Source organism: Cervus elaphus, chromosome 22, assembly GCF_910594005.1.
Source record: "Cervus elaphus chromosome 22, mCerEla1.1, whole genome shotgun sequence".
In the NCBI taxonomy this organism is placed as follows: Eukaryota; Metazoa; Chordata; class Mammalia; order Artiodactyla; family Cervidae; genus Cervus; species Cervus elaphus.
In genome coordinates, this window is record NC_057836.1 from 53,352,591 (window position 1) to 53,370,670 (window position 18,080).

Genomic DNA, 18,080 nt, shown 5'->3' on the forward strand with positions numbered 1-18,080 from the left:
GTTAAGAGAAGCTTCAGCTGAGTGACGGGTCTGGTAGAGGTTAAGTAGTGGGTAGACTCCAAACAAAAGGAAAGGGCCACCAGACGGATGAATAAAGTGAGAGACTGTTATATATCTATTAAACTTGAAACTTGGAGAAGGGGAGAGTACCGAGAAATTGTTTTGACAAGTCCTTCAGGTGATTCACATACACACTAAAGTTTGTGAACCACTGCTAGGGCAGAGTTCCTCAGCCTTGGTTCCACACCGGAATCACTTGGAATAATGATGCTTCTGCTCTATTCCTGAAATTGATTTAGCTGTTCCAGGCATTAGGGGTGTACAAAGCTCTCCAGGTGACTCTAATGTGTAGTTACAGTTGAAACTACTGCTATCTCAAAGAGGATGGGGAAGGAGTGAAAATAGCAGTGATGCAGAGGATTAGCTGTGCCAAGGCATTGTGCTGAAGATACAAGAACATGCTTTTGAAGGGACTTCCCTGGCGGTCCTGTGGTTAAGAATCCGCCTTCCAATGCAGAGGACACAGTTCGATCCCTGGTCAGGGAACTAGGATCCCATATGCCATGAGGCAACTAAGTCCTCAAACTACTGAGCAACTACTGAGCCCACCTGCTCTTAGAGGCTGAGAGTTGCAACAAAAACCCAACACAGTCAAAATTTTAAAAAAATTTTTTGATAAACAAAAGAACATACTTGGCAAATGTCATTAATGGGCATAAGGAAAACCCAACATGCTCCCCAATACCTTATGGGCTTTGCTTCAGTGAATCTTCATGACAAGTCTATGAGGCAGGTAATATCGTTATTCCCATTTTACAGGTGAAGAGACTGAGGTTCCAAGAAGTTACCTGACTTGCTGGGGTGTCAAAGCAGGAACTTGAAAATCAAATCTTTGACTCCAAAGTACTGATTCTTTTTTTTAACTGCAATAAAATATACACAACTTAAAAACTGCCACTTTCACCATTTTGAAGCATACAGTTTTAGTGGTATTAAGTATATTCACAATGTTATGTAGCCATCACCACAATCCATTTCCAGAACTTTTTCATCATCCCAAACAGAAACTCTGTACCCATTAAACAATAATTCCCCATTCTCCTCTCCCCGCACCCCCGACCCGCCCCGCTCTGAGCTCCTAGTCACTTCTATTCTGTTGTTTGTCTCTATGAATGAGTGTATACATTCTAAATCACGGTTTCCAGATAGGCCCAAAGAAAAAATGGAGATGCTGAAATTGATCAAATTTCTCCCTTGAATAAGGGTATTTCTGAGTTAGATGAGGCTCCCACCTCAAATCTAAATACTGAACAATGTGTGAAGTGAAAGTCTTAGTCACTCAGTCATGGCCAACTCTTTGGAGTCCCATGTATTGTAGCCCTCCAGGCTCCTCTGTCCATGGAATTCTCCAGGCAAGAATGCTGGAGTGGGTAGCCATTTCCTTCCTTCTCCAGGGGATCTTCTTGACCTGGGGATCGAACCCAGGTCTCCTACACTGCAGGTGAATTCTTTACCATCTGAACCACCAGGAAAGCCCAATTCCCACCAAACAGCTGATGTTCTCTTGCCTCGGTGCCACAGCACAGGTGAATCCCTTTTCCCTCCTCGCCTCCACTGAGCAAACTGTCTCCTCCTTCAAGTCTCCTTCTGGGCATGACCCTCTCTGAGGACCCAAACCAAGCTCTTCAACTAGCATGGTCCCACAGACCCAGATTTGCAAACTAGTGTTAACTCCAATCACCTACACGTCTTATCAAAACGCAGATTTGGATTTAATGAGTCTGAGTTGGGGCCCTAGGACTCTGCATTTCTGTCAAGCTTCCCGGTCCCTTGAGCAGCGGGGTCAGAAAGGGTAGCACTTCACCACTGCGCATTCTTCCTTCTTTAGTGTTTCTTTGGCTGTTTCTCCTCTCCACTATAAATACCTTGAGGGCAGAAAGCCATCTCCTTTATTGTTATATCCAGAACTTAGCATGGTGCCAACCCAGAATAACTCTCAATAAATGTTGAATGAATGAATAAATAAATGAGCTCACAGGTTGGAATGATAAAAAAGAACCAGATCTGTGAAGAGCCTGGTAAACCATACTAAGGAATTTGAAATTTATCCTGAAGCTATGGGGAGTTACTGAAGGATTTTAAGAGGCTGATATAACACATATGTATGTATGTGCGGTGTGTAACATGTGTTGGAAAGAACCAAGAATGAAATCAAGGAAACCATAGTGAGCTATTGCACTAGTCCAAGCAAATAATTATGAAGGCCTGCACTAAGATAGTGATGGTGGGAATGGGAAGGAGGAAGAGGATTCATGGCCATAGAGATGATTAACGACACAGTCCCCATTTGCTTCCCACAGACCCAGTTTATTCCTGGCACACTTATTAAAAATGTCACTTTTATTTACAGAATGCCCTGGTTTGGATGATAATTATCTTTTAACCCTGTACATAGGAGATGAAGTTAACAGAACATGAGGTGGGGGTGAGGAGCAGAGTGTCTCTACCTTGAGCGACCCAGTGAATGGTAATACCATTTACCAACCAGGCAGTCCAGAAAAAGCTGTGGGAGAAGTTGTTTCTCTTTAAAATAAAAATAGTTAAGTTAACAAGTGCTAAACTGGGTGTGGGGAAAGGGAACCCTCCTACACTGTTGGTGGGAATGTAAATTAGTTCAAGTCTCTATGGAACAGTATGGAGGTTCCTTAGAAAACTAAAAATAGAATTACCAGAAGATCTAGCAATCCCACGCCTGGGAAATACCCACACAAAGTTATAATTTAAAAAGATATATGCACCCCTATGTTCATAGCAGCATTGTTCACAATAGCCAAGATATGTAAGCAATCTAAATGTTCATCAGCAGATGAATGGATAAAGATGTGATACATGTATGCAATAGAATACTACTCAGCCATTAAAAAGAACAACATAATACCATTTGCTGAAGAAGGAAATGGCAACCCACTCAGTATTCTTGCCTGGAGAATCCCCATGGATGGAGGAGCATGACGGGCTACAGTCCATGGGGTCACAAAGAGTCGGACACAACTGAGTGACTAACATACAACGCCATTTGCAGCAACATGTATGCAACTAGAGATTACCATATTAAGTGAAGTAAGTCAGAAAGAGAAAGACAAACACCATATGAAATCACTTATATGACACAAATGACTCACAAAACATAGAGTCTGTTACAAAACAGACTCGCAAACATAGAGATTAGACTTATGGTTGCAGAGGGATAAAGGGAAAGGGATAGACTGGGAATTTGGGGGTGGTAGATGCAAAATATTACATTTTTGAATGGATAAACAACAAGGTACCACTGCATAGCACAGGGAAATATATTGAGTCTCCTGGGATTAAACCATAATGGAAAAGAGTATTTTTAAAAAAGAATATATATGTATGTGTAAAAATAAGTCACTTTCTGTACAGCAGAGATTGGCACAACGTTGTAAACAACTGTGCTTCAATCAAAAAAATAAAAATAAAACATAGTTAAGTCAATGACAAGTATTCAGTAAATCGCACTAAGAGCATCACAAAAATCGCAAAGGAGACACAGAAATGGCTGAAGTCTGGGGAATTCTGAGGGAAAGGGTTATCCTTCTACTCTGAACCTCGGAAGCTAATTAGTCTCAGGACCGTTCATTAGGAAACCTGCCCTCATCTGCCATTCACACTGACTGCAGATGGAATTCGAAATGCCCAATTCCAACTTTTGTTTCTCACTTATTTTATTCCTTTCAAGTCACTGCCACATCTGCTCCCAACAGCTAAAGACTTTTGAGTATCTTCAGCATTAACTGGATCCAAGCTGGCCATGGTCGTTCAGACAGTCAAAATAACGGCATTGCACGCCATGGCCTGGTGAATCGAGTCTACTCACAAGAAGACGTGCCCTGGTTTGAGCCAAAGGTCAGGGAACACCGGAATGTTCTACCACCTTTATAAGCCCCGTGACCCAAAATCCTAACTAATCTCTATTCCTACTTGCCAGCACCTCAGCTCTTTCTTCCTCCTACAACATGTCAACAACTGGGTAATTATTTAATAAACTTCAGAATATACCTTTGCTTCTTCTCCTGGCCAGAGAGACCAGGGATTTTCCCGGTTTCAGTTTCAAGGTGGCTCTGACTTCAGAGTTCCAAGTGCAGTCAAGCAGAAGAATAAATTCACTAGCTAGAGCCTTTGGGGGGAACTTTCAAACAAAACTGTGGCTTTTCAAGTATTAAGAGGAAATGACAGACTGAACTAAGTTCAGTATTCATTTTAATACACGTGTTAAAGGTTATGTTAGCAGCTGTCAGATCGCTGGCCAACCCTAACTACATCACTCTTCGCCCTAAATCAGATATCTTGAGTGGTACCCGAAACTTGCTTCTCTGGTCTGACCCTGAGCAATAGGGTTGTTCTGGAAGGTGAATTTTGTCTTCCAGGCATTCCTATCACTTGTGCTAATATTAGCCTGATAAGTAAGAGAGCTGGAACCCAGGACTCCAAGCCCTGAGACCCTTCTGCTGCTGCTAGAGGCTCTGAGAACTCTACATCCTACATCCACGTCGCCTGCCGGAGGTCGAATGCCAAGCCCACTGGTCTGCCACATGTGAGGACTTCTGTTACCCAGTTGGGGGCAGCCTAAGTGGTCTCTCCTCTTCTCCCTACTATGACTGCATCCTTGGCTCGTAGAGAGCAGATGTTTCTAGCCCCAAGCCTGTCTTAATGCACCAACCAGAAGCAAGAGATACCAAGAGCTCAGAGACCTAGGAAACCACCCTCACAGCCACCGGAGCCTTGGCATACTAAGAGTTACCCCTAGCCTGCAGCCCCGCGGCCCCATGGACTCCTTAGCGGTTTTCGTCACTGCCCAGCGGCCGTGCATGGCGTGGGAGAGCTCCTCCCAAACTCCCCCTGAAGACCGGCGGGCACCGCAGCCCTGCCTCTGTGTACCCCCACTGCCCCTCCCTGCCACCCCGCCCAGCCGCCAGTCTTGGCAGCACAGAGCACTACCAGGATTCACTCCTTTGAAGCAGCAAAACAGGCACTGCATTTTCTAAACTCGCTAGGTTAGGGATTTCACCCCCTCAAGGCCTTGTGTGGTGTGATCCTACAGACGCTGATAAGTTAACTCATACTCACGTGGGAACAGATGATAACTACACGGTCCTGGTGGGCAGGCTGACTGTTGGGGTCACATCCCTGGGTTTGAAGCGTCATCACTAGGGTGGTACCTGCCGGGTGAAAACCTCACAGCACGCACCTTCATTTCCTTGGTGGTAAAATGGGGCTAATTATGAGATGATCGCCTTCTCACATCGTCTTTGCAGTTGTTGGATGCTCAGTCAGTATTAACAGGACATGAGTAATAATGCAAGCAAGTAAAAACATGTTCTTGGTGGTTAAGCAAAAGTCCCTGGATACCTGAAAAATACTGAAAAAAAGTGAACACTGTCTCCCCATAGGTAAATCCAATTTTGTCCTTTTCAAAATGAAAAAAGGATTTTGTGGACAGTGAAAGTATTTGATCTGATGCTACAATAGTGGATACGTTTCACTACACATTTGTCAAACCTCATGGAATGTGCATCACACCCAGAGCGAACCCTCATGGATGCTGTGGGTTATGGTGTAATGATGGATCAAGGGCCTGTATCAAGGTAGGCCATCTATAAAGCCTATTATTTCTCTTTTTTTAATATAAATTTATTTATTTTAATTGGAGGCTAGTTACTTTACAATATTGTAGTGGTTTTGTCATACACTGACATGAATCAGCCATGGGTGTACATGTGTTCCCCATCCTGAACCCCCTCCCACCTCCCTCCCCATCCCATCCCTCTGGGTCATCCCAGTGCACCAGCCCTGAGCACCCTGTCTCATGCATCAAACCTGGACTGGCGGTCTGTTTCACATATGATAATACCCATGTTTCAATGCTATTCTCTCAAATCATCCCACCCTTGCCCTCTCCCACAGAGTCCAAAAGACTGTTCTATACATCTGTGTCTCTTGCTGTCTCGCATGTGGGATTATCGTTACCACCTTTCTAAATTCCATATATATGTGTTAGTATACTGTATCAGTGTTTTTCCTTCTGGCTTACTTCACTCTGTATAATAGGTTAAGCCCATTATTTCTAAGTTATGTTTCTCAAAGCTGGAATCTCTCTCTCGCTGTGCCCCCTGTTCCCCACTCACTGGTCATTCCACACTGACCACCAAGCTGTAAGGTCACGGAGGACCAAAAGCCTGTGAATTCCCCTGGGTTCTGTAATGAGTCAGCTTGCCAGAAAGAGGAAAGGGAATATGGTGATTGATGACTGATGTCTATAAAAGCAAAATGTTCTCAGACCGTAAGGAAGTGTAGGTGAAGTGGCGGGCCTTCAAAGAGATCCCAAAAGAGAAAGTGGATGGAAAATGAACAAGATTAGAAGAGGCAGAGACAGAAGTGCAAGATCACAAAGAAAAACCCAAGAGAGAATGAGAAAAGCTATGACCAACCTAGACAGCATATTAGAAAGCAGAGACATTACCAACAAAGGTCCATCTAGTCAAAGCTATGGTTTTTCCAGCAGTCGTGTATGGATGTGAGAGTTGGACCATAAAGAAAGCTGAGTGCCAAAGAATTGATGCTTCTCAACTGTAGTGTTGGAGAAAACTCTTGAGAGTCCCTTGGACTGCAAGGAAATCAAACCAGTCAATCCTAAAGGAAATCAGTCCTGCATATTCATTGAAAGGACTGATGCTGAAGCTGAAATTTCAATACTTCGGCTATCTGATGTGAAGAAGTGACTCATTTGAAAAGACCCTGATACTGGGAAATATTGAAGGCAGGAGGAAAAGGGGACGACAGAGGATGAGATGATTGGATGGCATCACTGACTTGATGGACCTGAGTTTGAGAAAGCTGCGGGAGTTGGTAATGGACAGGGAGGCCTGGCGTGCTGTAGTCCATGGGGTCACAGAGTCAGGCATGACTGAGTGACTGAACTGAACTGAGATGGAGATGCTCTTGACCATGGACAGGAGGAGAGCGGGCACCAGAGAGGAGGTGGTAGAAGACAGGGATGGGGTTCTGTTTGCAGAGAGGGGAGCAAACAGCCTCGCCCTCTCTGCCTTGGGAGCTTAGATAAAAAGGGGAAGGAAGAGGGGTTTGTAGAAGAGCAGTGACAGAGTCAGCTGGTCTCTGCCCCATACCCTGTACTGCAGAATCCACGTGATGAATGAATGAGTTGCCCAGAAAAGGTGAATTTACCATCAGTATCCCCAGTTTGGATGAAAGGGCGAAATAGCTGGGAAGATTTTCCAACCAAAAATGCTGAATTAAAGAGGCTCCAAAGGCAAGATGACAGCATTTGTCAAATCACAGATGCAGTTCCCATGGGTGCCACCATTCCCACGTACAGGATTTCTCCTGCAGATGTCCTTGCAACCGTGTGAAATGCTGTATGTACTAGGTCATTCACTTGTAATTGCAAAGTGTGGAAACCACATGACTGATCATCAAACAGGGGACTTGTTAGATAAAGGATGGCACATGGAATACTATACAGGGGTAAAAAACAGAACAAAGAAACACGAAGAAGCTATGTATTGGTAAGGACGTATCTCTGAGACACACCGCCTAGTCAAAAAAGGCAGGCTCAAAACTGTTTGCAAGGTATGCTACATTTGGGAAAGAAATTAAAAGGGAAATCATTTTAAAGGTATGTTTCTGCTTGTATTTTCATTGAAAGGGGCTATCTGCCAGAAGAGGGGTGAATTAAGTGTGGGAAGAGGTAAGTACAAAGGCTCTTCACAGAGGACCTTTTTATATTGTTTTGATGTTTGAATCGCATCAATATATGACTGATTCAAAATTTTAAAAATAAGAAAACATGATTCAGAGTTGAAGGACTGCGAGTGAGGAACGGCTGAATGGCCGCTTATCTAGAAATTATCTTTCCACCCCAGCACAGTAAGTCCAGGAAACAATAGTTTGCTATATCTGCATATTAGAACTCTTGAGTGTTTGTATAAATCGGGGCTCTTCTAGGAATAAGCATGAGAAATCCAGCCCGCGTCTACCAAAGTTAAAGAAAGACTCACGTAACTGAAGAGTCCAGAGGTGGAGCCGGCTCCGGGGATGGAGGGCTTTGCGCATCACTGAGGGACTGCCTAGGCTGCAGGTTTCCCAGGCATCATCTCACGGCACCCTGGCCCAAACCACAGGGCAGATGGCTGGTAGCCCTGTCAGCATTTTCCAAGCATCGATTCTGTAGGTTGCCACCACCCCCAACGCGACTTTGGCATCCTGCTGCCCTTCATTTTAGAAGATGGATCTGCTGGGGGTGACCCAGGAGCATCAGAAACTTCTCCTCCAGGGCTTGAGGCTGCGGTTGCTTGCTCTCTTGTGCAACAGACAGGATGCAGATGTATGACATTCTGGCCTGGAGAATGCGGGGCATTCAGAGCCAGACCAAGAGTATGTGTGTGGGGAGACGGCTGGGCTTACAGGCTTGCCAGAATCAGGCAGTGGGAGAGAGTGAAGACCACTTATCTTCCTCCCACTGCCCCTTCCTCATTCCAGGCCCCAAATACCAGACCAGGGCGTCTCCAGCTGAGTGAAAAATGGGAACATGGGACCAGGCCACATGTAAGGGATGTTAGGAAATCCAGACACAGCACAACACTGATGCACTTAATTTGGTTTATGAAATGCAATTTCTGTGGAATCCTCTGTTAGTGTTTAGGGGGCAGAGGAGATGCACTTGATTATTAATCAGGAAAACAAGAGACCCAGACTGGAATCTGTGGCAGTAGAACCCCTTACAGGTCACTGAACTTCTCTTTTTTTTTTTTGCCTTAGCTTCTTCATTTGAAACATGTGACAATTAACTGTCTGACTAACCTCACAGAGATTAAATAAGAACACAAGAACTTTGAAAACATATAAACATGACTTTGAAGTTAACTGAAGGCAAACTGATTGCCTATATGCCTTACATTTATTATTATTTGTTAACCTGAAAAGATTGGCAGCCGGTAGAGTTTGGTTTACTCTGAATCGGGTTGGGCCGGTTTTTCTGGCCTTTGGGGTCAGGGAGGACTGAATTCTATAGTGGAATCTGGAGCCTTATGTCGGTGCAAGACCCGTTTCCCAGCCCTTTCTTCTGAGAAACGACTTTCCAGCACCATCAGCGTTTGGGTGGTGTGGACCCCTCCATCCTCCAGGGGTGAACACGTGACACCGGTCTGACCAATCAGAGCACTGCACTCCCCTGGGCGACAGGATGGGCATGTGACCCAAGGCAGCCAATCAGAGAAAGTGAGTTTCTTTTTTTTTTTTTTTTAATTTTTTTATTAGTTGGAGGCTAATTACTTCACAACATTTCAGTGGGTTTTGTCATACATTGATATGAATCAGCCATAGATTTACACTTATTCCCCATCCCGATCCCCAGAGAAAGTGAGTTTCAACTGGAGGGCTTTGGTTACAACTTTTAGGAAGCCCTCTCATTCCACTGGACAGTTTGTAGCCTGGGGCTTCCAGAAGCCATCTCATGGCCATCAAGGGGAAAGCCTGCCTGAGAATGATGTCAACAGAGAGAAGGAGAGAATAGATGGAGTCCTGGTGACCTTCTGACCCAGCCATCCCTATAGTCAGCTCCACCTCAGGACCTCTCATAACTTGAATCAATAGATGCCTCTCTTTCTTTCAACAACATTGAGTTGGATTTATGTGCAAACTTCTGATACTACTATTCAAAAATCTCTACAAAGATGAGCCATCCTGCCCACATGCAAAACTCCATGAATCAAGAAAACATAAGGTTTGGGACTTCCTCAGAGGTCCAGTGTTTAAGATTCCACTTTCCAATGCAGTGGGTAAGTATTCAATCCCAGGTCAGGGAACTAAGATCCCACATGCCGCATGGTATGGCCAAAATTTTTTTTAAATAATAATAATAAGATTTAAACTCTACCTCTATAGAATCCAAGTGGAGCTAGAGTACTTTCCTGAATAAATATACTTCATAGTAGTACCAAGTTGACATATTATCATTTAACAGAGACATAGATTACTAAAATAAAGAAATATTTCATTTTATTTTACTCTTTCAGCCATGAGGTCCAAGGAAATGCAAGTTCATGGAAATCAGAAATAATACCAAAATATGGAGGAGGCCAGCTTTGGAGATTTCATGAAATCAGCAGAACGTGATTGTCCGGAGTGAGTTTGGGCGTTCTCGGTTTGCTAAGCCAGGTATAGCGTTTGGTCTAGCCCATGGAACAATTTCTGTGATAACTGTCCGGGATGAAGAGAGTCGTCATAGAGTGGAGACGCCCAAACAACTGAAACATTTACAGCACACAAAGCAAAACAGTCAATACTTTAAGGTGACATAGACTATTTATTACCTCATTAAACCAGAGAAAATCTCATTAAGCAGTACTACAAATATCCACCAGCCATGTCTCCACTTGCTCACACCCTTATTCATGCATTCACTGAGTTTTTATTTATTAAGTACCTACTGTGTGCCAGGAGCCAGCCTGGTAAATGCTGGAGTAACAAAGATTAAGGCACAGACTTCTGCCCTCAAGGAGCTCCCAATCTAAATCATGCAGAGAGACACAGAAATGAAGGATGACAATGAATGTGTCAAGAAGGGCTGATAACAACAGTCTGTTCCAAGGAGACCCAACCCTGGATTCATTCTACTGCTGGTTCCACAGCAAAGGTAAGTGGCTTTCCTCCTCTGCAGAACACAGATGTAACCAGCATTTCAGTTCCAAGTCACCCCTGACCCAGAGGTGGGTCTCAGTCTCACCGAACCCTCAGCGGGGATAGAGTCTGTCCTTGCAGAGGGGGCTGACCACTACTGAGCCTCCTTCTTCCATGGCTGGCCAAGTGAGCTGCTCTGCCCTTGGCATGAGCCCTCAACGTCTGGACCCTCTTGGCCAGATGTGGGTTTCTGGTTTGGAGGGTCCCTAAAGGTGAGCTCCTTCTCTTCCACTTTTAAACCTTCGCATCTCAAGACCCACTTCTTCCTCTGGAAAGACTCGCTTTTCACTCGTCATTCATGATGTGCTGTTACTGAGCAAAGGAGCGGCTTCACATTTCATAAAGTGCAGACATCCAGCCGTGAGGATGAAGAAGAGAAGCAAAGAAACTCCATCCCGCACCGTGCTCCCCTCCCTCCCCTCTCAGACCTGCACTCCCGGCCGTGGACTGGCGAGAAAGGAATGCGAGATGTGTGGTGCGGCTTCTGAGTCAGACAGCCTGTCGAGTTATGCCAGTAACAATAAAGGGCAGCTCTGTAAGTGGAATGTGTAATGCTTTTCGCAGGTTGGTTTCTGCGGAGGTTTAGGATTGAGCAAGTCTCCTTCCCATAATCCCGCATTCCTCGGATGTTCCCTGAGACACACTCCCCACCCTCCCCTCATCACTCTGGAATCCAGTGAGTTCTTCTTGTTCATTGCTCACCTCCATTTCACGCTGGTTGTTAGAAGGATTTGATTTCTAACTTGCCTGGCTGAATCCATCCCACCTGGAACACATCACTACAGACTGCCATCGGTTAGCAGCAAGGGTAAAAGCTGGGTCTCTGTGAGCAGGGAGGCCCAGCGGGCGGGGGACGGAATGTCAAAACTGAGGTCTTCCATGGTCACTGAGTTAATGTGCATAGTGGTCTTAAGGCCTTTCGATAGAAGCTTTTTGCTTGGTTCATCTAAAAATCAGTCTCTTAGTTAGTGTTAGTTTATTAACTAAATCTTAATGATCATTTTAAACTGAAATTTAGAAATGCTCATAAGATATAAAATTATACAGTGCATTCTCTAAAAATAAAATCTCAAAAAGAACATCCCCTGATTTTACTTTTGAATGAATTCCTCAGTTAGTGTATCTCCACAAATCATTCACACAGAGACAAATTAACAAAAACAGAATTTGTATAAAAATAAGAGGTCTCCATTTGCTGGAACACCTTATTTTGCCTGTCAGAAATTTGTTAATACAAAATAGTGTCTACTTGGAAAGTTATAAAAACATTGCTACAATGTCATAAATGGTCTACATTCTCTAGGAAAACATACCTTTGGAAATAGTACAACTATTGGGAATTCTTAAAAGAAATTCAAGTCCTGGATGTACTGCAGATGAATCCCACACAGGGCAGCGTTAAAACCCTGTCTGTCCTCTACCACTTCCAGGAATTGTCTGCCACTTCCACCGAGTGAAATAGAGTTCTTCCTTCTTCAAACATCACCATTGATTTCTGTGGATATTCTTAAGGTGACACTCTATTAAAAAAAAAAAAAAAAAGGTTTAAAAGAAGGTAAACAACACCACTGCCAGCTCTGAAACTCCTAAGGGTTTTGCACCCCCTCAGAGATGATCTCACTATGGTTTGTAGTGAGCTTGAGTTGGGTCCTCAAGAATTTTCTTGGCTTTCTGTAACCTTTTAGTTAATAATTCACTTGTTTCAAGATGCAGGACTTTCCCTGTTGCCAAATCTGACAAGGTCCCACCTTCTCTCCGCCTTCAGAACATTTTTCAACAACACACTTTTATTTTTAAGAAAAGACATATTTCCTGTTATTTGGAACTTGTAAGTGAGACCTCCTCACAAAGTAAATACCCAGGATCTATGACCATAAGCATCAAATGGCAGGGGACAGATGAATATTTCCTTGTTTGGGAGAACTATTCAAGATGCTTTCCTTTGGGAATACACTAAGTTGCACAATACTTGCAAATTTTTTTTTTTCCCAAACACATAAGGGTAAAAAAGAAAGCTAATGCTCTTATGTTTCTTTAATGCAAGAAATGTTCTATGACTTCCTACTAACCCTCGTCACCAGTAACTTATAACATGTGAATGGATAAATACCAACCTGGAAATCGTGGATGAACGTTAGAAAGTAGAAAATAAAACCAAAGGCCACTGTCCATTCACAGATCGCACTCACCACGTGATATACATAATCCTAAGAGCAACAACAACAACAAAAGAAACAGAATTGAGCCCACATGCATTCACCTGGGTGGACATGCTGACATAACAATGGGCAGGGCGGGCCAGAGGAAGAAGCTGCCCACTGAGCATAAACCAACCCCCGGAGGACACACGGTGAGCAAGGCCGCAAGGCTGTGCATCGGTGCAGCTGCCCAGCGAGAACGTGAACACCATAACCCCAACGTTTTCCCTGGTTCTTACACACTCTGGCTTTACAACTTGTCTGTGGAATTTCAACAGGCAGAAGGACCACAAAATGGCCGAGAGTGGGGAGCAAATGTGGACTCAGTAGAAGAAAGAACTCTCCATACAAAGCATGACGGGTTCTCCCACCACTGGGAACCCCAAAGTTGAAAGGCAGGCTTGAAAAACACCTATCTAGCATCTGTGTGGTTACTCCTAAGATCTGGTGTGCATCTAAAGGAGACTGGCTTCTGTGTTTCTCTGTTGCTACAGAAAACGTCAGTTCAGACAACAGGCCCGCTTGGCGTTATAAGGTTAGCACAGCTACAGGGCGAAGGCTAACATTGAGACTTCTCTTCTTGGGGACAGGAATGAGAAGGTGGAAGGCATGAACCAGAAGGGCTTCAGCCGGGGTTCCAAAGTTGGCTACCTCTGGAGGCCAGGAAAAAGAAATGAAACTGATGGTTGCAAAAAGACAGGGACAATGGGGAGCCCATGCCTCATCTGTTCTGTTCCATTCTTGCCAGATGTGAAAATACGACCCCAGTGTTACTTTGAGATAAAAAAAAAAAAAAGTCCACGGCGTGTGTCAGAGACAGAGAGAAAGATATCTTCCCTGATTTGTTAAGTGCTGGAAACCACTTTAGAAGCATTTTTCGGGACCTCCCTGGTAGTTCTGTGGTTAAAATCCCAATGCAGGGGGTGTTAAGATCCCACAGGTCTCAGGGCCAAAACACTCAAAACCTTAAAAAAAAAAAAAAATCCAGAAGTGATAGTGTAACAAATTCAATGAGACTCTATAAAAAATGGTTCACATAAAAAAAATCTTTTAAAAAATGATAAACAGAAACCTTTTTAAATACTTCTAGAGTCCAAGTCAAAAATGCTTGTCCACATTCTGATTTCAGCCCACATGCCAAACTAGCCTGTGGGCTGTCATCAGTTGCAGCCCTCTGATTTCAGATCATAACCCGTATTTTCTTCCTGCTTCAGTCTGCTCTGCTGTCCGTTACAAAGGTGAACAAACAAATGTGCTAGATCACAGGCGGGTTCTTTTCTTCGCTCCACCACAAAGATCTCACCAAGGTGCATCAAACTTGATACCACTGCTCCCCCCTCCCCACAGAGGGCTGCATCCACCCGCTGTTCTCACCCAGGCCCCCAGGCCCCCGGGGAGCACGTGACCAGCTATATTGGGCGGTCAAGAACCAGGGCCACGTCCTTTTCGAAGGTGACAGGCACTACAACATTGACCCCATCTCACGTCATCCCTGGACAGTGAAGATGGCTTATCCAAACAGAAGCAGAATCTGGGGGGAGGGGAGGATATCTGTAGCATGACGTTAATGACAGGGCACTGAAGCGGGGGTCCAGACTCGGGCACTACATTCTAGTCCGTGAATTGATGTAAAGGATTTTCTTTGCATTTGTGGATATTGGGAACAGAAGGCAATATGAGTGGGATAGCAATTTTTGGAGTGAACAGAAAAATCAGATACTTTCCACATTTTTAAGACAGAAAATGAATGGGGGAAAAAAGGGGGTTTTTAACTGTCGGGGGATTATTTAATCTTTCCCAGCAGCAGACTTGTTTCATTTGATTTGTGGTGGAAGGACTCCCCCCAGTGGTTAAAAAGTAAAATACACCCGAGGCTATTCTGCTGTGACCTCTCCTTTTCAGGAAGAACGTCTTCCTCCTAATTTCTGCCTGGCTGGTCCTCACCATCTTCACTCTCTCTCTTGCCTCCTGCCGGGTTCCATCACCTGCCAGAATCCTTTGTAATGGTGGAAAATCCTTCCTTAGACCCCAACCAGGGATCAAATCCGTGCCCCCCGGGAGTGGAAGCACAGAGTCCTAACCAATAGACCACCAGAGAAGTCCTTGAAACTGCTTTTCGAGAAGCAGCAGTAACTCCACCTCTGTCTTGGGAAAAAACTTCTGCTCCTCAGTAACTCCCATCTCTCTGTAGGTTAACTAAGGGCATGAGCTGATCTCAGTTCAAAACATCTGATTTCTCCTGTTCCCACGTTTGGTCTGGAAATTACCTGTCACTCCACCCCATGCTCTGACGGCTCTGTCCCCGCTAACTGGACATTTCTCCTCGCTGTTTCACTGCAGCTTCAGATTCAGCTATTCTAAAACCAAACCCATCCATTTCCCCCCATGGAATCATTAATTCCTGTTAGGAACCGAATCTGTTCATGAGAACACGTTCTTCAGTTCACCCAAGACAAAAGCTTCAAAGTCATTTCACTTCATTTCCTTCCATTCTCCTGCTACTAATTCCAATGTAGGTGAATCCTGATTTGAAATCTAATCTAGTGGAACTACCTTCTTCCTGCCATTCTACCTCTGGGCTCTCTCCTCTTCAATCCATCCCAGGGGTTGCTTCTGACTAATGATACTCATCCAATAATATTCTTTTCATTTACTTTCCTGTTCAAAAGCCTTCAAAGGCTTATTCTGATCACCTACATCAAGCGTGAGCCTTCTCTGCCCACCCCTTAAAGACGTGCACAAACTACTAAGCAGATGCCCCGTCTGCTTTGCATGTCTGCTTCCTCTGACCCCCACACACCTTCACTGACATCATTTCCCTGCCCTTCCATCTCACTTCTTTCACTAAGCCTCAATGGTTGAAAGGTCTAACACAGAATTAGAAATTCAAATTTTTTAAAATAATTTTGAAAATGCAGGAAAACCAGGTTTGACAGTCACATTTAAAACAACTTAAATTTTACCTTTTCTTTCGGATTCCACTCCAGCTTGGTTATAGAAATTAGTGAAGCGCAGGCAATCACTAAAAAGGGGGAATTGGTTAAGGCAACTGCAGACTAGGTCCTTTAGTGTTAAAGACTAGATTATTCTTCTAATAATACAACCATTACACAGTGTTCAAATGCTAGTACCAACATATTTACAATCAAACCAGTTATATCAGCTTCTTACCATCTCAAACCTTAAGTCTGATTAGGACAGAAGTTTAAATACAACATGGAAATAGTCCTTCCTTAGCAACACTTTGGCAGTTATGTATAGAAGATTTTTAATCTGTGGCTACATTTTGCTTGACCCTGTTGTTTAAATTTGCTCAAAATGACTGACACGGCAGTCTAATATGGGGGATTTTGGAGTACTCTTTCCCTAAAATACTATTTTCCCTAAATTAAAATGTCAACTAAAATTCTTCCTTAAAATATTATGTTCAAGGCAATAGCTTCAAGGAAAAATTAACATTTCAAAGTACCAAATCATTACAAAGTACCAAGGCTCATATACAAAAATAAGCTTCAGCAAGTTAAGGTATTATTGTTTAAAAAAAACAAAACAAAACAGACTTCATCCACTGAGTAACTGGCTATGAGTAGAGCCCTTAACCCCTGGCCCGTGCGAGCACGTGTGCTAAGTCGATTCAGTCGTATCCGACTCTGCGTGACCCTATAGACTGTAGCCCACCAGGCTTCTCTGTTCATGGAATTCTCCAGGCAAGAATACTGGAGTGGGTTGCCATAACCCCCGCTCCAGGGGTTCTTCCTGACCCAGGGATCAAACTCTAGTCTCCTTCATTGCAGGTGGATTTTTTTACCACAAGCGCCACCTGGGAAGCCCCTAGTCCTTGGCCCAAAGGGTTTACAAATCAAAGAGATATGTCCTACACCTGACATCCTACATCTGACCTAGGGATGAAAGACAAACCCTGAGAGGTCAGTCTAATAAACCCAGAAACTGAGGCTACAGAGCAAGGTGGACAAAAATGTCTGCACAAAGATGGTTGCAACCATTTTGATTGAACTTGGAAGACAAAAGAAAGCTAGAGAAGTAATGGGGATGCTCTTTAATGAAAAAGCTTTTGCAAAGAGTTAAGAATTCCAAGTGTTGCGTCAATTAATGCCAAGCTGAGCACCTCCTCTGAATTTAGAGTCAGCATTCTCTCTCCCTGCCCTTCCCCACCTCCCATGTTTTGCCATTCTTAACACTTCTCAGTTTCTCAAAGTAAAAGTAGAGAGCGTCGAAGGTCCCCTGATCATGTCATGACCATCCTTCTGTTTCTAATAGCTTAATTCTCTGAATTCTTTCACTTAATTCTTTACCTCACCTTTAGTCCCATCAAGTACCATGCTGGGGAGAAGGTGGAGAGGTGGAGAAAACTCTGGCAAAACAGAGCTGGTCTCAGTTCCCAGAAACATCACAGCCTTGATGGACCCCGGGAGAAAAGAATAGAGTGCAGTGATGACTCAGAGGGAAGATTAGATATCTGGCTGGTGAAGGCAGCACCGCCAAAAACAACAACAATAATAAGTTGTGAGGTTTGAGGAGCTCTCTAGGACAGCTTCCCAGGTGGCTCAAGTGGTAAAAAACCCACCTGCCAATACAGGAGACGCAGGTTCGATCCCTGGGTTGGGAAGACAGCCTGGAGGAGGAAATGGCTACTCACTCCAGTATTCTTGCCTGGGAAATCCTATGGACAGAGGAGCCTGGCAGGCCACAGTCCACAGGGTCACAAGAGTCCGACAGGACTGAGCACACAGCACGTGAGCTAGAATAAATAGCATTATCCCACAGAAACTCAGGCCTATAACTGCAAGTTTTCCATTACAGCAACCATACTGGCAAAAACAAACAAGGACCTAATGAAATTAATCTTAACATAGCTTACTTAACCCAATATACCAAACATGTTCTCATTTCAACATGTGATACTACAAAGAATTATTAATGAGATGGTTTACATTTTTTCTCATTAAGTCTCTGACATCTGGTGTTTCACACTTACGGCCCACCTCTGCACAGACTACCCACGCTTCATGTGCTCCCCAGCCCCGTGTGGCCAGCGGCGACTGTGCTGGCCAGACAGCTCAGTTCTAGAAAGACAAGGTGGAGAAG

The 18,080-nt window shown here is 44.1% G+C and overlaps 1 protein-coding gene and 1 long non-coding RNA gene across 2 annotated transcripts in view; both read right to left on the bottom strand.

Annotated features, from left to right (window-relative positions):
• Positions 1 to 725: 725 nt before the first annotated feature.
• LOC122680232 lies at positions 726 to 8,354 on the bottom strand. The gene is made up of 3 exons (XR_006336662.1): positions 8,097 to 8,354; positions 5,149 to 5,440; positions 726 to 923 (listed from the first exon to the last, which is right to left on the bottom strand). It is a non-coding gene; the product is annotated as an uncharacterized LOC122680232 (long non-coding RNA).
• Positions 8,355 to 10,382: 2,028 nt separating this feature from the next.
• The window catches only part of DRAM1 (DNA damage regulated autophagy modulator 1), a 33,911-nt gene continuing 26,213 nt past the window's right edge, over positions 10,383 to 18,080 (bottom strand). The window contains exons 5-7 of the mRNA XM_043881945.1: positions 15,938 to 15,996; positions 12,891 to 12,983; positions 10,383 to 12,296 (exon numbers count right to left, since the gene is read on the bottom strand). Coding sequence (XP_043737880.1) covers positions 12,252 to 12,296; positions 12,891 to 12,983; positions 15,938 to 15,996 — 197 coding nt within the window. The 3' untranslated portion in view covers positions 10,383 to 12,251. The remainder of the gene's footprint in view (positions 12,297 to 12,890; positions 12,984 to 15,937; positions 15,997 to 18,080) is intronic.